This window comes from Petaurus breviceps, unplaced genomic scaffold (assembly GCF_028583685.1).
Source record: "Petaurus breviceps papuanus isolate PSGF00001 unplaced genomic scaffold, PetGlider_PUasm1.0 138, whole genome shotgun sequence".
Lineage (NCBI taxonomy): Eukaryota > Metazoa > Chordata > Mammalia > Diprotodontia > Petauridae > Petaurus > Petaurus breviceps.
This window is the reverse complement of record NW_027185694.1, coordinates 10,895,068-10,914,010: the sequence shown is the minus strand read 5'-3', so window position 1 is coordinate 10,914,010 and position 18,943 is coordinate 10,895,068. Positions and strand designations below refer to the sequence as shown.

General features: G+C 38.6%; 1 protein-coding gene across 2 annotated transcripts in view; it reads left to right on the top strand.

Annotated features, from left to right (window-relative positions):
* Window positions 1–17,226, top strand: part of GCNT1 (glucosaminyl (N-acetyl) transferase 1) — a 36,286-nt gene extending 19,060 nt beyond the window's left edge. Inside the window, exons 2-3 of one of the 2 annotated variants that reach the window (XM_069105677.1) lie at window positions 13,199–13,393; window positions 14,792–17,226. In XM_069105677.1, coding sequence (XP_068961778.1) covers window positions 14,945–16,234 — 1,290 coding nt within the window. In that variant the 5' untranslated portion in view covers window positions 13,199–13,393; window positions 14,792–14,944 and the 3' untranslated portion in view covers window positions 16,235–17,226. The remainder of the gene's footprint in view (window positions 1–13,198; window positions 13,394–14,791) is intronic. The other variant, XM_069105673.1, reaches the window with a different exon arrangement.
* Window positions 17,227–18,943: the final 1,717 nt, after the last annotated feature.

Sequence of the window (18,943 nt, the reverse complement as noted above, 5' to 3'; positions counted from 1 at the left end):
GTTCAAATTTGGTCTCAGACACTTACCAGTTGTGTGACCCTAGGCAAGTCATTTAATCTCCACTTCAATTTCCTCAACTGCACGGGGATAATAATAGCCCCTACTTCACAGGGTTTTTGCGAGGATCAAATGAGATAATATTTGTAAAACCATTAGCACAGTGCCTGGCACGTAGCAGGCACTGAATAAATACTAATAAATCCCTTCTCCTTCTCTTCCACACTTAGATCTTCTCTGAATACATTTTTAGCTCACAGAATTCTGGGGGTATGGTGACATCTGTAGGAATACAACGTGGGTAGTTGTTCCTATAGATGAGAATAAGGTAAAATGCTTATGTGTATGTGCACTCATACATTCTGTGTGTGTTTATATATTGTCAACCATTCCTAAGTTCATTTGTAGAAAGACAAATTTAGGCTGAATATGAGTGTTTATTTCTCTCAAAGCCTGCAGAGCATCCATATAGAGATACAGATGGGAGCTCATTGTGAGATAATGAACTCAAGAATGGACAAAGATTTTTATATCTTCCCTTTCACCTCTCCTTCCCTTCCTGGCTCAGGATGCCTATGTCAGCCAGAATTATAGCTTCTATGTGGTTAACCCTGATATGAGAAGGGAATTTAAGTGAATAGAGTGTAAATACAATAAGACAAAGCAATTGACAAAGTGTCAATTAAAATTACAATCCCAGGATATGTGTGTTTCCTTTACCATTAACATGACATAGCATAGTATATGTCCATAAACCTTTAGGATGAGAAAAGTCCCATTATTCAAAGTAGTGTCTGGTCAAGGTGCCTTGTCCTTAGTAGTCATTAACAAAAGATTGAATGTTGACACAGGAAGGGGCATTTTGAGTTCCCTCAGAGAACAGAGCATGTCTGTTGTGCCAAAGTATGCAGAGCGTTATGGTAGATTAAGCTCAGAGTGGGCCACAATGTCTCTCCTGATTGGCCAGCCCAGGTTTTAGACCTTTCTCAGATCTTGGGGGTTCAAAATGGTTTGGGGAGGGGTCTACTATATGTGTGTGTGTATACACAAACATGTGTATTATATATACATATACATACATATATAGATATACACATATGCATGCATATATATTTTATATATATACACATATATATCTTTAATCATCAGGTTGTATAGAGTAAGGGTGAGACTGTCATCAAGAGGATTTGGTGATTGACTTTGTGCAAATGGGAACTAGGAATTGGTCCTCCTTATCAAAATGACAGGAAGATACACTACATGCTAAGATCCATAGTTTTCTTATCATTTTACTTTGTCCTTCATCTTTTACATTTTCTGTGAAAGATGAACTATCTGACATGATCTGAGCCTCAGTAAAACTGAATTTGTGATAGAGGGGCATTTTATTTATGATAGGAAGAGACGCTATCAAGGAAGGGAATCTGTGCTAGGGGTTTGATACCATATTAAAAATAATTTGGTGTTGATTCTGAAATGTTAATTTCAAAAACCCTGAGTTGCTTGAAATACAAGTTGAAATCCATGGCTGGGAGAGCCATCTGGCTACCACATCTGTCTTACTGCTGATTGCCACAACTAAGTTCACTTATCACCACCTGATTTTAGCAGGTAATTCTTGTTGTTCATCCCTCACTGCTTTATATACATCCCTCCCAAAGCTGGTCTTCCCAAAGGATGCTTTTCCTGGATAGAGGCTAAAATTACTTGCTGACAGCTTTTGAATGAGATTAGAATTATGTCTAGTTCAGAATTTGGCAACCTTTCATAAGTCATGTGCCAAAACCTGACTGTACCATTGTATAACTGTGTGATCTTGAACTCAGTCACTTAACCTGTAAGCCTCAATTCCTTCATCAATAAAATAGGAAGATTGGACTAGATCGGGGATCAGCAAACTATGGTGGAGGTACAGATTTGACCCTTGGGCAATAGTTTTCCAATCTCTGGACTAAGATGATCTCCAGGTTCTTAAATTCTTTGAGTCTAGATCTTCATTTGTTGTTGTTGCTGAAAATTTATTTCATTTGTGTAGAGAATGTTTCTGTCAGCGCAGATTTTCTGCAACTTAACAGTCTTACAGACTTGCCTAGGCTTGTAGTAGGCTAAGTGACTTGCTTACCTCAGACAGATGTATTCAGCATGTGTATCAAAAATGGAACTTGAAGCTGACACCAAGGCTGGCTCTCTAATTCTCCAGGCTATATTAGTACTGTATTTTAACATTTGGACAATCTCCCACTGTATAGAACTAAACTAATGCATTATTATATTACATATTTAAAGTAAATATGGTTTTAAAATATTTAAGAAACCTAATTTAAAGTTAAAATGAGTATGCTCTTAGTAACTATGTTCTGTACTGTGTTCCTTGGGTTCTTCCTGGACACATCCTGGACACATTTAATCTTCTTCCTTTGCTTCAATAGACTCACTGTGTGGCTGACCTTCTAGTCCCTACCCAGAACATATTCCTTACCTCCAGTTATATAGGATATCCCTCCCCTTTGGAGGTATCGGTCCAGACCAGCCCTTAAGTGGATGAAATTCAGTAGTGATAAATGTAAATAAAACCCAGCAACGCAAGATGGAAGAGGCAACTCTAAATGAATCTGGTGTCGTAGGGTTTTTTTGGATCATAGGCTCTGTGTATGGTAGTATGTAGTATGGTAGCCATAAATGCTAATGTGACCTTGGATTCCATGAAGACGGGGCGTGGCTTCCGGGAATGGAGAGGTTACAGTCCCGCTCTATCCTGCCCTTATCAGACTTCATTTGGAATATTGTGTTTGGTTCTGGGCTCACTGCATTGATACAGCCACTAGTCTGCTATAGGCCCTTATCACCTCATGCCTGAATTTTTACATCCTTCTGGTTGTCTCCCTGCCCCAAGAGGCTCCTCACTGTACTTCCTCTTCTCCTTAGTTGTCAGAGTGATTTTCCGAACTATGTCACCTTCCCACTCAAAAACTCCAAATTGCTCAAACATATATACTCTGTTATTTAAAGCTTTCCTATTCCTCTTAGACTTTATTCCCCCTCATATATTTTACAATCCAGTTACATTGGCCTATTCACTGTCCTTTGCATTTTGCTTCATTTCCCAATTCTGCCTGGAATGCTGTGCCTCCTCACATCTGCCTTTTGGTTTTTCTGACGTCCTTTAAGATTCACCTCAGATTCCGCCTACTACAAAAAGCCTTTCCTGTCCTCCATCTTCTAGTGATTTTCATCTGAGATTACTTTCCACTTACAGGGTATATGCGCACGCGTGTGCGTGCATGCGTGTGTGTGTGTGTGACCAGAGTATCTCAAAAGTCTTAGTGAGGTTTTGATCTATATCTCATATAGTGTCTATCTACTTTGTATATACATAGCTGTTTGCACTTTTCTCTCCCTTTAGAATGTTAACTTCTTGAGGTCAGGGATGGTATTTTTGCCTTTCTTTTGTGCTTAGCCAGGTGCCTCAAATACAATAAATGCTTATTGACTTACACAGGAGGATTGGTTGAAATAACTGGGCTTGTTTAGCCTGGAGAAAAGAAGACTGGAGTAGGGATAGGGGCATGATAGTTATCTTCTGGTATTTTAAGGGCTGTCACATGGACAAGAAATTTAGACTCCTTTCCCTTTGGCCCCAGAGGGCCAAGTTGAGCAATGAATGGGAATTGCAAAAGTGTTAAATTTAGGTTAGATTTCAGGAAAAAAATGAACAACTTCCTAACAGCTTAAGAAGGTCAAAAGTGGGATGGGCTGCTTTGAGAGGTTGTGGGTTCCTCGTTTGGAGGTCATTAGGTAGAGGTCGAATGAACACTTGGCAAGAGTGTGATAGTGGGTATTCTTTTTATGTTTGAGTTGGACTACATGGCTGCTAGTGTCCTTTCCAACTCAAATTCTGCCTCTGTGACCTTTGGTAAGCTAATAATGGTCTTTGTTTAAGACCCTGTTTTTCTGGATGTTTGAGAATTTTCCAACACTTCTCATTGTTCAATTATGCACTCCATTAACCAAACCCATCCTTTCTTTTTTCCTCCTTCCCCCTTTTTCTTCATACATTTTCCTTCTTTGGTGAAACTGAGGTTGAGCAAACAAAGGTTCCGGTTACACTGACCTTGGGTTGTTTACATTTTTCCTATAGTCCACATGAAATCTTTTTTTATTTAATGTTACTTTTTTGGGCATGAAGTCCTGGATATTGTTGTTTGTGGAATGGACACTGAATTGGAACACAGGAAACTACCGAGATTTGAATCTTCACTGATTATAGCCCTGTAACTGTTGACAAGTCATTTCAGTTTCATTATCTGGAAAGTGATGATACTGTCTCACAGAGAGAACATGAGGATCAGATGAAATAATGTTGTGTGTAGCTATCATGTTATCACTCTTGTTTGACCCCTACCCCAGCTACTGACTCCCTGCATAGGTGGGTTTTCTGGCTTAAATGTTCCTTTCTTCTATCGCCTCATTCATTTTCTATTCTTCAAGCCCCCCCAGCAAGAGTTAGTACTCTGGCAGATCACTTCAGTGTTCTATTTCACTTTTCTGAAATGGTCTCTTCTCAATTGTCTCCTCAAAACTTTATTTCTAATAGTTATACCCAGACTAACAAGGGCTTGTGATTAACACTATCTATAAAGACAAAGTAATATTTAAGCAAAGAAAGATGTCCCAGAGGAAAAGGTCTCAGACTTTTATGAATGAGCCCAAGTGAGAAGAGACAAAATTATGACTTTGAGGTTTGTATGCCTGATTGGCTCCCCCAAAACTTTGCCCTTCCTTTCTTCTAGTCTGTGGGTTATATAACATCTTGTTAAATGCTAAGCTCCTCTTTGAGTCCTGGACTTACACTGACTTCACTGGGCAACTGTGCACTCTACTACCTCTGGCTTCAGGTTTGACCATCATTCTCAATGTGGGCACTGCTATGCTTTTGAGAAAAACCCTTGCCATAGGACTGTAGTCCTTCAGGCCTCCTCTCCCAGGCAACAAGGAAGTCAATAGGATTGCCATTATGCAAGCTGGTGCCCTTTAGGCATCAGATTCTCCTTCCGGCAGTTCTTCTTGGAACAAGCCTGAGTCCATTTGGTGAGACACCTCATCCTAGTTTATAGTGACTTTTCCAGTGTAATTCCCGCATCTTCACCTCTGCAGGATAGACCATAAGTAGGCAACAACTACCCACCCAATTTGCAGTTCTCGGGTTCTGGGCTCTCCAGGTTCTTTAGATGCTCTCCCATTGGTCCCTTCAAATAAATGGGTGGGGAAAAGCTGCAGAGAGAGTCTGTGCTCTGGGGACAAGTCTGTCGTCTCTATGGCTTGCTGAACTGTTTTCCTGGACAGGCAAGTGAGCTACTGCCAGTTTTTCATCCTTTATCAGAATAAAATGATCTGCTCGTCTGGAGCAACCTCTCCCTTCTGTTGTAAATGCACTCTCAGCGGAGTACATCCTTACATACTAAATCACTCTGCAAACCTTAAATCATTGTATAAATGTCAGTGACCAGGAATAGTGGTAAAATAGCATGGCATATTCACATTTTCCCACTGCCTTAATCTGTTCTTCTATAAGAGGCAGTATGGTATAGTGGATAAAGGGCTGGCCTTGGATTAACCTCTTTTCTTGTTGCCCCCAGAAAACTGTCTAACATTATAAATTAAAGATGAAGTGTAAATCAGAGGGCTATTCCTTCTGCTGATGAAATCACAGGTCTTGACAAAACAAAACACTATTTTTTAATACATTTGCTCCTTATGTGTATTGCTAACATTGGTTAGAATTCCTTTTCTCTGTATAATAGTCTACTTTTTCTTTCTATTTTTTTTTCAACTGGTAGGAAAATTTTGCTTGTAAGAATGCTTTCATATATTTAGGAGTCACGATACTTGAGAAAACATTGCCTGTTCAATGTTTTTCATTTCTGGTCCCAGTTGCATGAATGAAACATAACTTTTCACTTGGCTTACTTTCATTTCAAACATAGAAGTTTGTTTAAATAGTTTCCCAGTAGGTTTTGGTTTTGAATTACTACTTGCCTTTAACACATATGCATGTGTACAAGTACCACACACACAGACACACAGACACATCCCCTACCCCCTAAATATTTCAGCAGTTTTTTTCTTGGGGATTTTTAAGAAGGACTAGACTGAGAAGAAGGATGAGAAATGAAAGTTTTATTGAATCATAAGATCTAAAATTGAAAAGGAACTTAAGCAATCACCAGTTCAAATTCCCTTAATTTAAGGATGAGGAAAGAGGATCTGAGATGCACAGTGACACTTCCCAGCAGTAAGTAGCAGGCCCCTTATTTGAACCAGGGTCTGCTACTTACTGGGCCTCTGATGCTAAATCCAATGTTCTTGTATCCTCTCACCATCATATCACAATGAGCCCCTGGGTACCACCACACAACCTTGTGTTTGAATGTAAAAAAAAAAATACTCATGTTTCTTTGAAGTATAACAATGACACATTCAAATCTCATGTTACAAACTTTGCATGACCCTAGTCAAATCACTTAACTAGGGGCTCAGTGCTCTCAGCAACCTTCTAACAAGTGAATCGCCTAGAAAATGCTCGCTTGCATTTGTAGAGGGAATATCCTTACCCTAGTACGCCAATGAAAGAATATTTCAGCCCCTAACCTTATCACTACCCCTGTCCCTAATATATAGTGCATATTTGAGAATCCTATTCCATCTAATATTTTTTCAAAGGTAACAATTTAGGATAGTAAGCATCTTCCTTTCATCTGTTTTTATTACAGAAGATTCCTGATGTAGATTTAAAAATTATGTTTGGATCCATTTTCCTCCTTTTTATGTATATGACATTGCTTGCCAAATTCTCAAAACAAAATTAATTTTTATTCATTTTAATTTAATTCACTTAATATTAAAAAAAATCTATCTTTTGGGTCAGTTTTTTTTTTTGGTGGGAATAAATAATCACAAAATCAAATGACAATAATATTGCATCTGTACCCAAAACTTCCTCTTCTTTTCATACCAAAAACTGAGTGTAACATTGGCACTTTTCAAACACATTCTAAATACCTGCTGAAAGTAAATCCAGCATTTTATTGAAATAGCTGTTTCAGGGGCTGAGCCAAGATAGTGGAGTAAAAGCAGGAATTTGCTTCAGCTCCTGCTCCAACCACCTCCAGTACTGGTAAAAAAATGAATCTAAACACATTTTAGAGCTACAGAACACACAAAGTGACAGAAACAAATCTCCCACTGAAGGCAGCCTGACAGGCTGACGGGAAGGGTCTCTCACACCTTGTTGGGAGCCAAGCACAGTCCCGCGTGAGCCACACCAGACTTAGGGAGGCACAACCAGCATCTCAGACTGGCCAGAGCAGACTCCAGGAGAGTGAATCACCAACAGCTGTGGTGGTTTCCAGACTTCTCAACCCATAAATGCCAAAGAGAAAGTAAAAGATTAGTGGGAATTCTGTTGTGTGGCTGCCTCCAGAGCTCCTGGGGGACCAAGCGACCATTCAGAGGGTAATCGCTTTTGCTTTGACCTGCTTGGATCTGGGTTACAGTCTGGGGTAGTGGTCCTGGGGTGTGTGGCCAGTGTTCCGGAGCTTGTGGTGGCTGCAGAGAGCCCTCCTCAGATCCTTTGACAACTGTGAAAACCCCAGCAATTTGGGACACAGCTCTCTCCACTCTGGAAGCAGAGTTCTACTCTGGCAAAGAGCTCAAAAGTCAAGTAATTGGCAGGCAAGATGAGTAAGCAGAGGAAACAGAATCAGACCACATAATCGTTTTGGGGGGACAAAAAGGATCAAAACATGGAACCAGAAGAAGAAAACAAAGTCAAAACTCTTGCATCAAAAGCTTCCAAGAAAAATATGAATTGGTTGCAGACCATGGAGGAGCTCAAGAAGGATTTTGAAAATCAAGAAAGAGAAGTGGAGGAAAAATTGGGAAGAGAAATGAGAATGATGCAAGAAAATCATGAAAAGAGAGTCAACAACCTGCTAAAGGGGACCCCAAAGAATACTGAAGAAAATAACACCTTAAAAAATAGACTAACTCAAATGGCAGAAGAGGCCCAAAAAGCCAGTGAGGAGAAGAATGTCTTAAAAACTGAATTGGCCAGATGGAAAAGGAATTTCAAAAGCTCACTGAAGAGAATAATTCCTTCAAAATTAGATTGGAGCAAATGGAAGCTAATGACTTTATGAGAAATCAAGTTACTATAAAACATATCCAAACAAATGAAAAAATAGAAGGCAATGTGAAATATCTCATTGGAAAAACCACTGACCTTGAAAATAGATCCAGGAGAGATAATTTAAAAATTATTCGACTACCTGAAAGCCATGATCAAAAACTTCAAGAAATTCTCAAAGAAAATTGCCCTGATGTTCTAGAACCAGAGGGCAAAATAGAAATTGAAAGAATTCACCAATCACCTTTTGAAAAAGATCCCAAAAAGAAAACTCTTTGGAATATCATAGCAATTCCAGAGTTCCCAAGTCAAGGAGAAAATATTACAAGCAGTCAGAATGAAACAGTTTGAGTACCGTGGAAACACAAATCAGGATAACACAAGATCTAGCAGCTTCTACATTAAGGGATCAAAGGACTTGGAATATGATATTCCATAGGTCAAAGGAGCTAGGATTAAAACCAAGAATCACCTACCCAGCAAAACCAAATATAATGCTGCAGGGGAATTTTGGTCATTTAGTGAAACAGAGAACTCTCAAGCATTCTTGATGAAGAGCTGAAAAGAAAATTTGACTTTCAAATACAAGAAGCAAGAGAATCATGAGAAGGTAAACAGGAAAAAGAAATCATAAGGAACTTAATTAAAGTTGAACTATTTACATTTGTGTATGGGAAAATGGGAATTGTAAATCATGAAACTTTTTCTCAGTATGAGGTTAGTTGAAGGGAATATAGATAGATAGATAGATAGATAGATAGATAGATAGATAGATAGATATAGGAGGGTGTATGTGTATATAAATATGTATATGAGTGTGTATATGTGTGTACATGTATACATAGACAGAGGGCACAGGATGAGTTAAATAAGAAGGGATGATATCTAAAAAATAAAATGAAGAGGTGAGAGAGGAATTTATTGGGAGAAGGAGAAAGGGAGAGATAGAATAGGATAAATTATCTCATATAAAATAGGCAAGAGAAAACTATCACAGTGGAGGGGAAAAGCAGGAAGGTAAAAGGAATGGGTCAACCTTATTCACATTGGATTTAGCTTAAGGAGAGAATAATATCCACACTCAATTGGGTATCTTACCCTACAGGAAAGCAGGGGGGAAGGGGATAAGAGGGGGGGATGATAGAAGGGAGGGTAGATTGGGGGAGAGGGTAGTCAGAAGCAAACACTTTTGAAAAGGGACAGGGTCAAAGTAGAAAATAGAATAAGTGGAGGGTGGAATAGGATGGAGGGCAATATACTTAGTCTTTCACAATATAACTACTATGGAAACGTTTTGTGTAACTACATATGTTACAACCATATTGAATTGCATGTCTTCCCAGTGGGAGTGGGTGAGGAAGGAAGAAGAGAAAGAATCTGGAAATCAAAGTTTTAAAAACAAATGTTTAAAAAAACTTGTTTTTTTTTTACATGCAACTGGGAAATAAGATATACAGGCACTGGGGTATAGAAATCCATCTTGCCTTACTAGAAAGTTAGGGGGTGTGATGGGGAGGACATAAAAGAGAACAGATTGGGGGAAGGGGTATTCATTAGGCTCGCTGTATTGGGGTAGGGGAAAGATTGGGAGAAAATTTGTAACTCAAAATCTTGTGGAAATGAATGTTAAAAACTAAAAATAAATAAATAACATTTAAAAAAAAGAAATAGCTGTCTCAGAGGTCATCAGCGGCCACTTAATTATTAATTTGGCAAGGAAGCATGCTATTGTAGTGGAAAAGGCACAGAACTTGGAGTCTACAGACAAGCACACAAATGTTACCTCTCACACTAATTAGCTCTGTCCCCAAAGACAAGCCATTTGACAACTCTGAGCAAGTTTCTTTAGCTACCTGTGTGCTCAAGGGCAAGTCACTTGGTCACCCTGGGACTCAGTTTTCTTATGTGTAAAAATAAAGGCCTTGGACTACATGACCTCTAGGGTTCCCTCTAACTGCAAATCTTTGGGGCTATGGTTTGTAAAACGGGGATATGACTTTAACCTTTCTGGGGAGTTGTAAGATAAGGGTTAAAGCATAGTGTGAAATATTATCTGTTATTACAGGTAATCAGTGGCCTCTCTATCTCTCTTCTCCCTTGACCTTTCATCCCCTCACTTTGAATACTCCTTTCTCTTACATAATTTTCTCCTTACATGATTTATGTGAGTCTTCTCTCCTGATCCTCCTGCCTGTCTGATTACGTCTTTTCAGTCCCTTTTGCTGAATTGCTTCTGTCTCCTGCCCCCTAAAAATGGATGCTATTGGCGGCAGCTAGGCAGCAATGAATAGAGCACCAACCTTGGAGTCAGGAGGACCTGAGTTCAAATTTGGCTTCAGATACTTGCTACTTACTAGCTGTGTGACCTTGGGCAAGTCACTTAACCCCCAATTGCCTCGCTTTCCTCCCTTCCCCCCAAAAAACAAAGCATAATGTATTTAATGACTTTAATACTGAATAATAAATAGAATAATTAAAAAAAGAATGGATGCTGCTCGTAGTTCTCACCTAGGCCTGCATTATTCTTCCTCCCTAGGTGGTCTCGTGTGCTCCTAAACAGTTAGTTCAGTGACCAACTCCATGTATATGGCTCCCACCAGTTATCATCTCCTTACTGATCTCCAGTCTCACATCTCCAGTCGCCCTCATGGGATATGTCCATCTGAATGTCTACCTGATGCTGAGGTTGTTTAAAGCTGGACTCCCCTCCCCCCACCCCCAACTCTGTGCATTCACACACGAGAGCTTCTGTGCTTGCAATACACTTCATTTGATCACCTTTCAGAATCTTTATCTTCCTTTAGCACCAGGTGTTAAACTCTATGTAGGATTTCTTGTACCTCTCCCCAGGCTGACAGTGAACTTTCCCTCATTAAATATTATTAGAACATTTTATTTTGGATGTGTCCTTTGTCCCTAATCAGGTGGCTCAGTGGATAGAGCTCTGGTGTGGAATCAGTAAGACTTGAGTTCAAATCTAGCCTCAGACAGTTAGTAGCAGTGTGGTCCTGAACAAGTTATTTAACCTCTGCATGCCTCAGTTTCCTTAACTATAAAATGGGGGGGGGTGTAGTAATAACAACTACCTCACAGGGCTGTTTTGATATTTGAAAATATTTGTAAAGCACTTAGTACAGTACCTGGTATATAGGTGCTTAATGAACGCTCTCTTCCCTATCTTCCCCGTCCCCTCTCTTCTTCCCTTCCTCTTTTCCATCATTTTCTACTTTTTTTTTTTTAACAAAGCAACTGGGGTTAAGTAACTTGCTCAAGGTTACACAGCCAGTTATTTTTGTGTGGGTGTTAAGTATCTAAGGCTGGAACCGATCCCAGGTCTCCTGACTCTGGGGCTGGCGCTCACTGTGCCACCTGGCCACCTCTAAGCAATTGGGGTTAAGTAACTTGCCCAAGGTAACATGGCCAGGTTTTTTGTGTGGGTGTTAAGTATCTGAAGCCAGAACCAATCCCAGGTCTCCCAATGCTGGGGCTGGTGCTCTTACTCACTGCACCACCTGGTCGCCCCCATGTTCTACTTTTTAATAGATTAATCTTTATTCATATTGAATTATTTCACTGAACATAAGGTCTTTGAGGGTAGGGACTTTTTTTTCACTCTTGCCTTTGTATCCCCAAACTTACTACTTAATAGGTGTGATTATTTAATAAATGAGTTAAATCTTATCAACAACATAATTTCTGAAGTGGTTTTTCTGGGTAGCTATTAGGACTTTTAAATTTCCTTAGTTGTTACATTGCTGAAGTGTTTTCTCCCCTATAGAGTGTTAGTACTGGAGAGGACAAATTAATCTAATGCCTTCATCTTTAAGATAAGGAAACAGGCTCACCAAGTTGGAAGCAAATGGGTCAGATAACCTGCCTTCTGGTCCAGGCTTTTTTTTTTTTTTTTTGGTGGGGGGAAGGTAGGGCAGTTGGGGTTAAGTGACTTGCCCAAGGTCACACGGCTAATTTTGGTGTTGTGTCTGAGGCCAGATTTGAACTGAGGTCCTCCTGACTCCAGGGCCGGTGCTCTATTCACTGCACTAGCCACCGCTCCAGAGCTTTTTATTACAAGAAAGTAAAATAACTTAAAATTTAGCCATTTTTTTTTTGGTTTACTTTACTTAAAGTATGTATATACATTTGTTGTTGTTGATCAGTCATTTTTCAGTCATGTCCAGCTCTTTGTGACTCCATTTTGGTTTGGCGTTGGGTTTTTGTTTTTTTTTTGGCAAAGATACTGGAATGGTTTTTTATTTTCTTCTCTTGCTCATTTTACAGATGAAGAAACTGAGGCAAGCAGGGTTAAATGACTTACCTAAAGTCACATAGCTGAGGCCTGATTTGAATTCAGGAAAATGAGACTTTCTGATTCTAGGCCTGGCTTTATGCATTGCAACACCTAACTGCCCTGTGTATAAACAATACACAATAAGAATTAGGAACAGCTGGAAAATTAGCAAAGGCAAGAAAGAACAATTTTATAATATATTAAATGGCCAGAATTTAAATAGCCCTTAAAAATTTACAAAACACTTTACACATATTACCTCAATTGATCACCAGAAAATCCCATGACATAAGGCACTATTATTATCCCCATTTCATAGGTGAGAAAATGAAGCTGAGAGAGGGCTGACTCAGATGATTTGTTCATTGTCAAGTCTTCTAAGAGTGAGAGGTAGCATTCAAATTCTTACTTTCTGCCTCCACATCCAGAGCTGAATGTGCTCTGCCACTTGGCTGCCATAGATTTAGAGTTGGAAGGGATGTTGGAGATCTTACAATTGAGCCCCCTCAACTTATACGTGACTAAAAGGAGGTCCAAAGCAGGTAAGATCATACAGCGGCCCCCCACCCTCGGTTCTGTGTCTTCAGACCCAGAATTCTTTCTGAGGCACCTTGTAGTTCCCCCCAGAAAGAAGGTACCTTGCACTCTTTACCAAGACGATAGAGGTTAAAAAGCCCTTCCATATGCCTACGTGCCCCTATATATTGTTTTGTCTTACAAACTTACAGGTCTTTGTTTCAGAAAACCTGATGGTGACATTGCCGTTGCTTGCTGCCCAGCATGCTTAAGAAACCTGATTGCAAGAAAGAATCTTTGGATCTTCATGTCAACTGCAGTTGGCATCACAGAGTTCGATGGACCTGGCTTCCACTGGAATGGAAGGTTATGATGAAAACTCCCTCACAGAAGAATGTGAAATACAGGTACCTTTTCAGAGTCCACTTAATTTCTCAAAGACCTCACTACTTTACTGCTCAAATAGCCAATTAACTTTTGTTTTGCAAGAGAAATTAAGCTGATTTCCTTTATACAACCATGTTGTTTTGTACTTAAAAATAACATTCAGAACCCAAAATTGACAACCAGCTGCCCCATCATACAGCAGCCACTTAGAATTCTATTGTTGAACCTGATGTTATACTATAGTTAATTAAGGATCTCAGATATCTGGGGTTCATATGATCAGTGACAACAATGCTTAAAAAAAAAAAAAGAACTCCAAAAAGCAAAAAAAAACCCAATCTACAAAGTATTTTATGTGTATTTATTTCATTTGATCCTCACAATAACCCCATGAGTTTAGTGGGGGTAAGTGTTCTTTCAAATTTTAGGGGCGGCTAGATGGCGCAGTGAATAGAGCACTGGTCCTGGAGTCAGGAGGACCTGAGTTCCAATCCTGCCTTAGACACTTAACACAAAAACTAGCCATGTGACCTTGGGCAAGTCACTTAACCCCAATTACCCTCCAAAAAGCAAAAAAATGAATTAAAAAAAACGAACATTTGGATACTCACTTAGATATGTATCTGGTAGTTATTGTAGAAAACTCAATTCTGAAATTAAAAAAAAATTCTTTTAAAACACAAAGTGTGTTGGGCTTCCAAAATTTAGGGGTACTGAAAAGGGTTCTGTGTAAATGATAAAATAGGTATAAAGTTATTAACTTTCTATAGGATTCTAATGGTCTCTGAGGGCCCATCATAGGAATAAAGTTAATTCCTTGCCTTGCAATTTCTGTATGTTATTTTTCCCTATGGTCATCAGTAGTGGAGTTGAATGCAGTAGCATGACCAAACTCGTTTCATTTTGGTCTAGTTTTTTTTTTTTTCAGACTCTTAACTAATGTAGGACCTTTCTGGGAGCCCTATTCTTAAAGACCACTGGAAATAAGTAATTCCTGGGCTCCCCTAGCAGTGTAGGCTTCTTTTCACTGGAACTAAATCTCAAACTCTGTTAGTTTGATAAACAGAGACTCAGATTCCTAGAGCAGGAACACAGAAGCATGCTGCTGCCTCTGAGACCCATTCTGAATCCTCCTCCAGAGCTACTGCTGCAGACACTTGTTGACTATCACTGAGAAAGCCCCACCCTGCCCTGGACTTATGATAGCTTTCTGGTGGTGTGTTGTTAGGGCCTGTTGACTTGAAGCCTTTCAGATGACTATTGCTAATGTGCAGTTTTAGTACATGCAGGAGAACGGGATCAGAGAACAGATTTACACAATAATAAACAATAAAACAAAAATTAAATCAAATGCAAAATTAAAAAGTAAATAAAAAACAATTAGTAACAATAAAATTAATGTATCTTTTTTTTTTTAGAGTTTTTCTACAGCTATTTCAAGATGACCATTTATCACCTCTGACAAATGTATACTGACAACTCCACAGGCCATGAAAGAAATAAATTAATAGTGACAAAAGCACAAGAAAACTACATTCAAAGGAAGCAAGGGCCTCAATTTTTGGTTTGAAATGGTGAGGAGGCTGCTGAGGAGGAAACTCGGTCCTTGTCAGATCAAACCCTTCTTTCTGTTACTCGTTTTTACCCTAATCATATGCTTCTCTGTCTTAAGGATTCATGAAAAGTCACACTTTTTAAATCACAGACATTTAGAGTTGACTAGAGAGAATCCATATAGTAATATTAATTGTACCAAAGTTGTCCTAGGTGACAAAGAAGAAATCCAGAATGTGAAGCTTACTATGCTAACAGTGAAATTTAGACATCTCCCTCGGTGGACAAATGATGATTACATTAATATGACCAAAGACTGTACCACTTTCATTAAGACCCGCAAATATATCATGGAACCCCTTAGCAAAGAGGAGGCAGAATTTCCCATTGCCTATTCAATAGTGGTTTATCACAAAATTGAAATGCTTGATAGGCTCCTAAGAATCATCTACACACCTCAGAATTATTATTGCATTCATGTTGACAAAAAGTCTCCTGAATCCTTTTTAGCAGCAGTGAAGGGCATCACATCTTGTTTCAATAATGTCTTCATTGCTAGTCAACTGGAGGAGGTCGTGTATGCATCATGGAGTAGGGTCCAAGCAGACCTCAACTGCATGAGAGATCTCTACAGACAGAGTTCAAAATGGAAGTATTTGATAAATCTTTGTGGTATGGATTTCCCGATTAAAACCAATCTGGAAATGATAAGGAAGCTAAAGTCTTTAATGAATGGAAACAGCTTAGAAACTGAGAAAATGCCATCCCATAAAGAAGTGAGGTGGAAAAAGCATTATGAAGTCATCGATGGCAAGCTAAAAAACACAGGAAAAGATAAGTCACTTCCTCCGATTGAAACACCCATTTTTTCAGGCAGTGCCTATTTTGTTGTTAGTAGGAGCTATGTAGAATATGTCCTAACCAATGGGAAGATCCTGAAATTAATTGAGTGGGCTAAAGATACATACAGCCCAGATGAATATTTGTGGGCCACAATTCAAAGAATCCCTGAAGTTCCAGGTGCACTTTCTTCCAGTAATAAGTATGATATTTCTGACATGCACGCAGTTGCTAGGTTTGTGAAGTGGCAATATTTGGAAGGAGACATTTTCAAGGGAGCTCCATATCCACCATGTAGTGGGATTCATGTCCGTTCTGTATGTGTATTTGGGGTAGGAGACTTAAATTGGATGCTACAACAGCCCCATTTCTTCGCCAACAAATTTGATATTGATGTTGACTCTTTTGCAGTCCAGTGTTTAGAGGAGCATTTAAGACATAAAGCTTTATATCCGATGGAATACTGAATATGTTTGCTGTAAGAAAAAAGCGAAAATAGCAAAAATGTTTAGAATGTCCTTTATATTTCAGAAACAAACAAACATGGAGAAGCCACATTATGAATTGTCTTTCCTTCACTGGCTACTAGTTTTCTATGGAATGCATTGTTAGAAATACTTTGGAATCAAACTATGAGGTTGGAGTTAAATAAAATGTATATTTGGAGAAGGAAAGGAGGTAGTAATCTTTCCTACTCATGAGTATAATCTAAAAATGATCTCATCCTCTTTCAAAAAGATTTGAATAATGAAGTAAATATATATTTGTATGTATGTATGTTTGCATATCTTTCCATGATGTCAAATTATTTTTTATATGTGTTTGGGTTGAAGATAGATTGTTGGATGTGGAGTCAGGCTTTGTGGTAGATGCAGATGGAAGGAGCAAATTCAAAGAGCTCAGGGACCAAAAATAAGAATTTTTTTTCTCTATGGATTTCAGTGGTGTCAAAGATATTGGAAGAACTTTGGAGTATGAATGTTTTCTTGAACTGAATTAAACTTAAAAGCAACAGCCAATCATAAGGATATAATTTATTTTTAAAAAATATTTTGTGTATATATTGTGCGCTAATTTTGGTGTTCCAAATGAACTATGTGAATCAAAGTTTGATTTTGGTTGGGAAAATTCTGTATTGCACAATGTCCATATGTATATCTTCTCAGGAGACATAAAAGCCAAGTGCCTGAATTTCTAATGTGTAATATTTCAAGTTAATTTCAATATTCGTTTTAATTTTTTTCCAGAACAAAAATTGACAGTTCCTTCTTCATTTGATACCAATGATCTTGTTTCTAAGATTTTTTATGTGTGTTACTCTGTCTCAAACAGTGAAAGTGTAATGAAAAAAAAAATGCCATATATACATGGTGTAGTTCAGGGGTTCTTAACCTGATATCAAAATACTATTTGTTGTTCAAAGATAACTGTATTTAAATATAATTGGTTTCTTTCAAAATCCTGTGTATTTTATTTTGTGCATTTAAAAGCATGATTCTGAGGAGAGGTCAGGAGGTTTCACCAGAATGCCCAAGGGGTCCAGGACACAAAAAAATGGTGAAGTATCTCTTGATCTAGTGTCTTTGCATGAGGAAAACCCAATGTTCATAGAAAGTCAAAATTCATTTGTTAGCCAGTGATCAGGGTTACTAAAAAATGCCAATACAGAAAAGGCCCAATAAGGGTTAGAAAGAAAAAAAACAAATGTAGCAAAGGCACACAGTTTCTAAAGGTAAGTAAACATGCTGCAATGAAGAGCTTAAAAAGAAAGTAAAAAAAAAAAAAAAGGGAAACAGTTTTCCTTGGTAGCTAAATGATAGCTGACATTGTAAATAGTAAAAACTTGTCTGTTTTGAACTAGCAAAGCACAGCATTACGAATAATATATGACATTTATATAACATTTATATATTTTTGAAAAGTACATTATGTAAGTTGTTTCATTTTATCTTCATACTCACTAAGAAGATAGATATATTAGCCTTTTTTTTTCTTTGCAAATGAGGAAACAGGCCCACAGACATTACGTGATTTGTCCAGCGTCACATAATTATTGAATTTAAGTGACTAAAGCATAATTACAAACTAGATATTCCTGACTTCAAGTCCTGAACTCAATCCATTATACATTATATTTTGCTGCCCTCTCCCACATCCACCCCAATTCTCAAGACTATTTGCAAATTTATATCCCAAAGATTTCTTCCTCCTTTGCTATTGTAGTAGTTTCCCTCCCTTGGGAACACACCCCATGCATTGTTCCCTGTCTAGCATAGAGGTATATATGGTGGGGTAAGCCTCAAGCTGTTTGGGAATCTTAGGAATTCTGATGAAAAGTTTAGATTTAGGATAAACAGATTTAATATTGTTGTAAATATACAGTTCTTACTCAAGGCGGGTGCATATACGGCTAAAGTAGGGCCAATTTTCACTTCAACAACTTAATCAAAAGGTAATGTTTTATCCTATATTTGATAACTTAGTGTATGGGGTGTTCAGGGAGGACAAGCACCTCTGGTGGGAGCACTTGCCATGCCAGCCTGCTCATCCACTTCTGGTGCCCATCTTCCCCCAACTCTCACCCGAGGCTCCAAGAAGCTGTATCATGCAGTGACCACACCCTGGTAAAACCATGTGGCAGACAGGCTAAACCAGGCTGAGGGTAACTGATAAACCCATCAGTGACTTAGAGGGATATCTACTCCAAGCATATGAAGACTTTCCCAGTAGTTAATGGGCAGATGAGAACAATTTGTTCCAACAGGCAGCTGATGCAGGTGCTGTGGAGAGCTTAGAGCTTGGTCAGGCATCAAAAATACCAAGGTCACCACTGCATCCTGAGCATCACCAATTGTTCTGAGTTTGGTCTTGCGACTGAACTTCAATGACTGTAAAAGAGAGTGAAGCTGATGACTTGGGGCAACTCTTCCTTAAATCCAGTTCATACATTAGTGAAGACATCATCATGCTGTCATTGGTCCTCTTTGAAAATGAGGGATGAGCAACATTTGATAGTTTCTAAGCCCAGAGATCTTTTAATATCTGAAGTCATGGTGGGATATAGTCTCATGACCTTTAACAAGTGTCAAATGCATGTTGTCTTTGAAATAAAGCATATAGCATATGATAAAATGAATAGGATTAATATAACCCTGAATACTTCTGGCATGCAAATG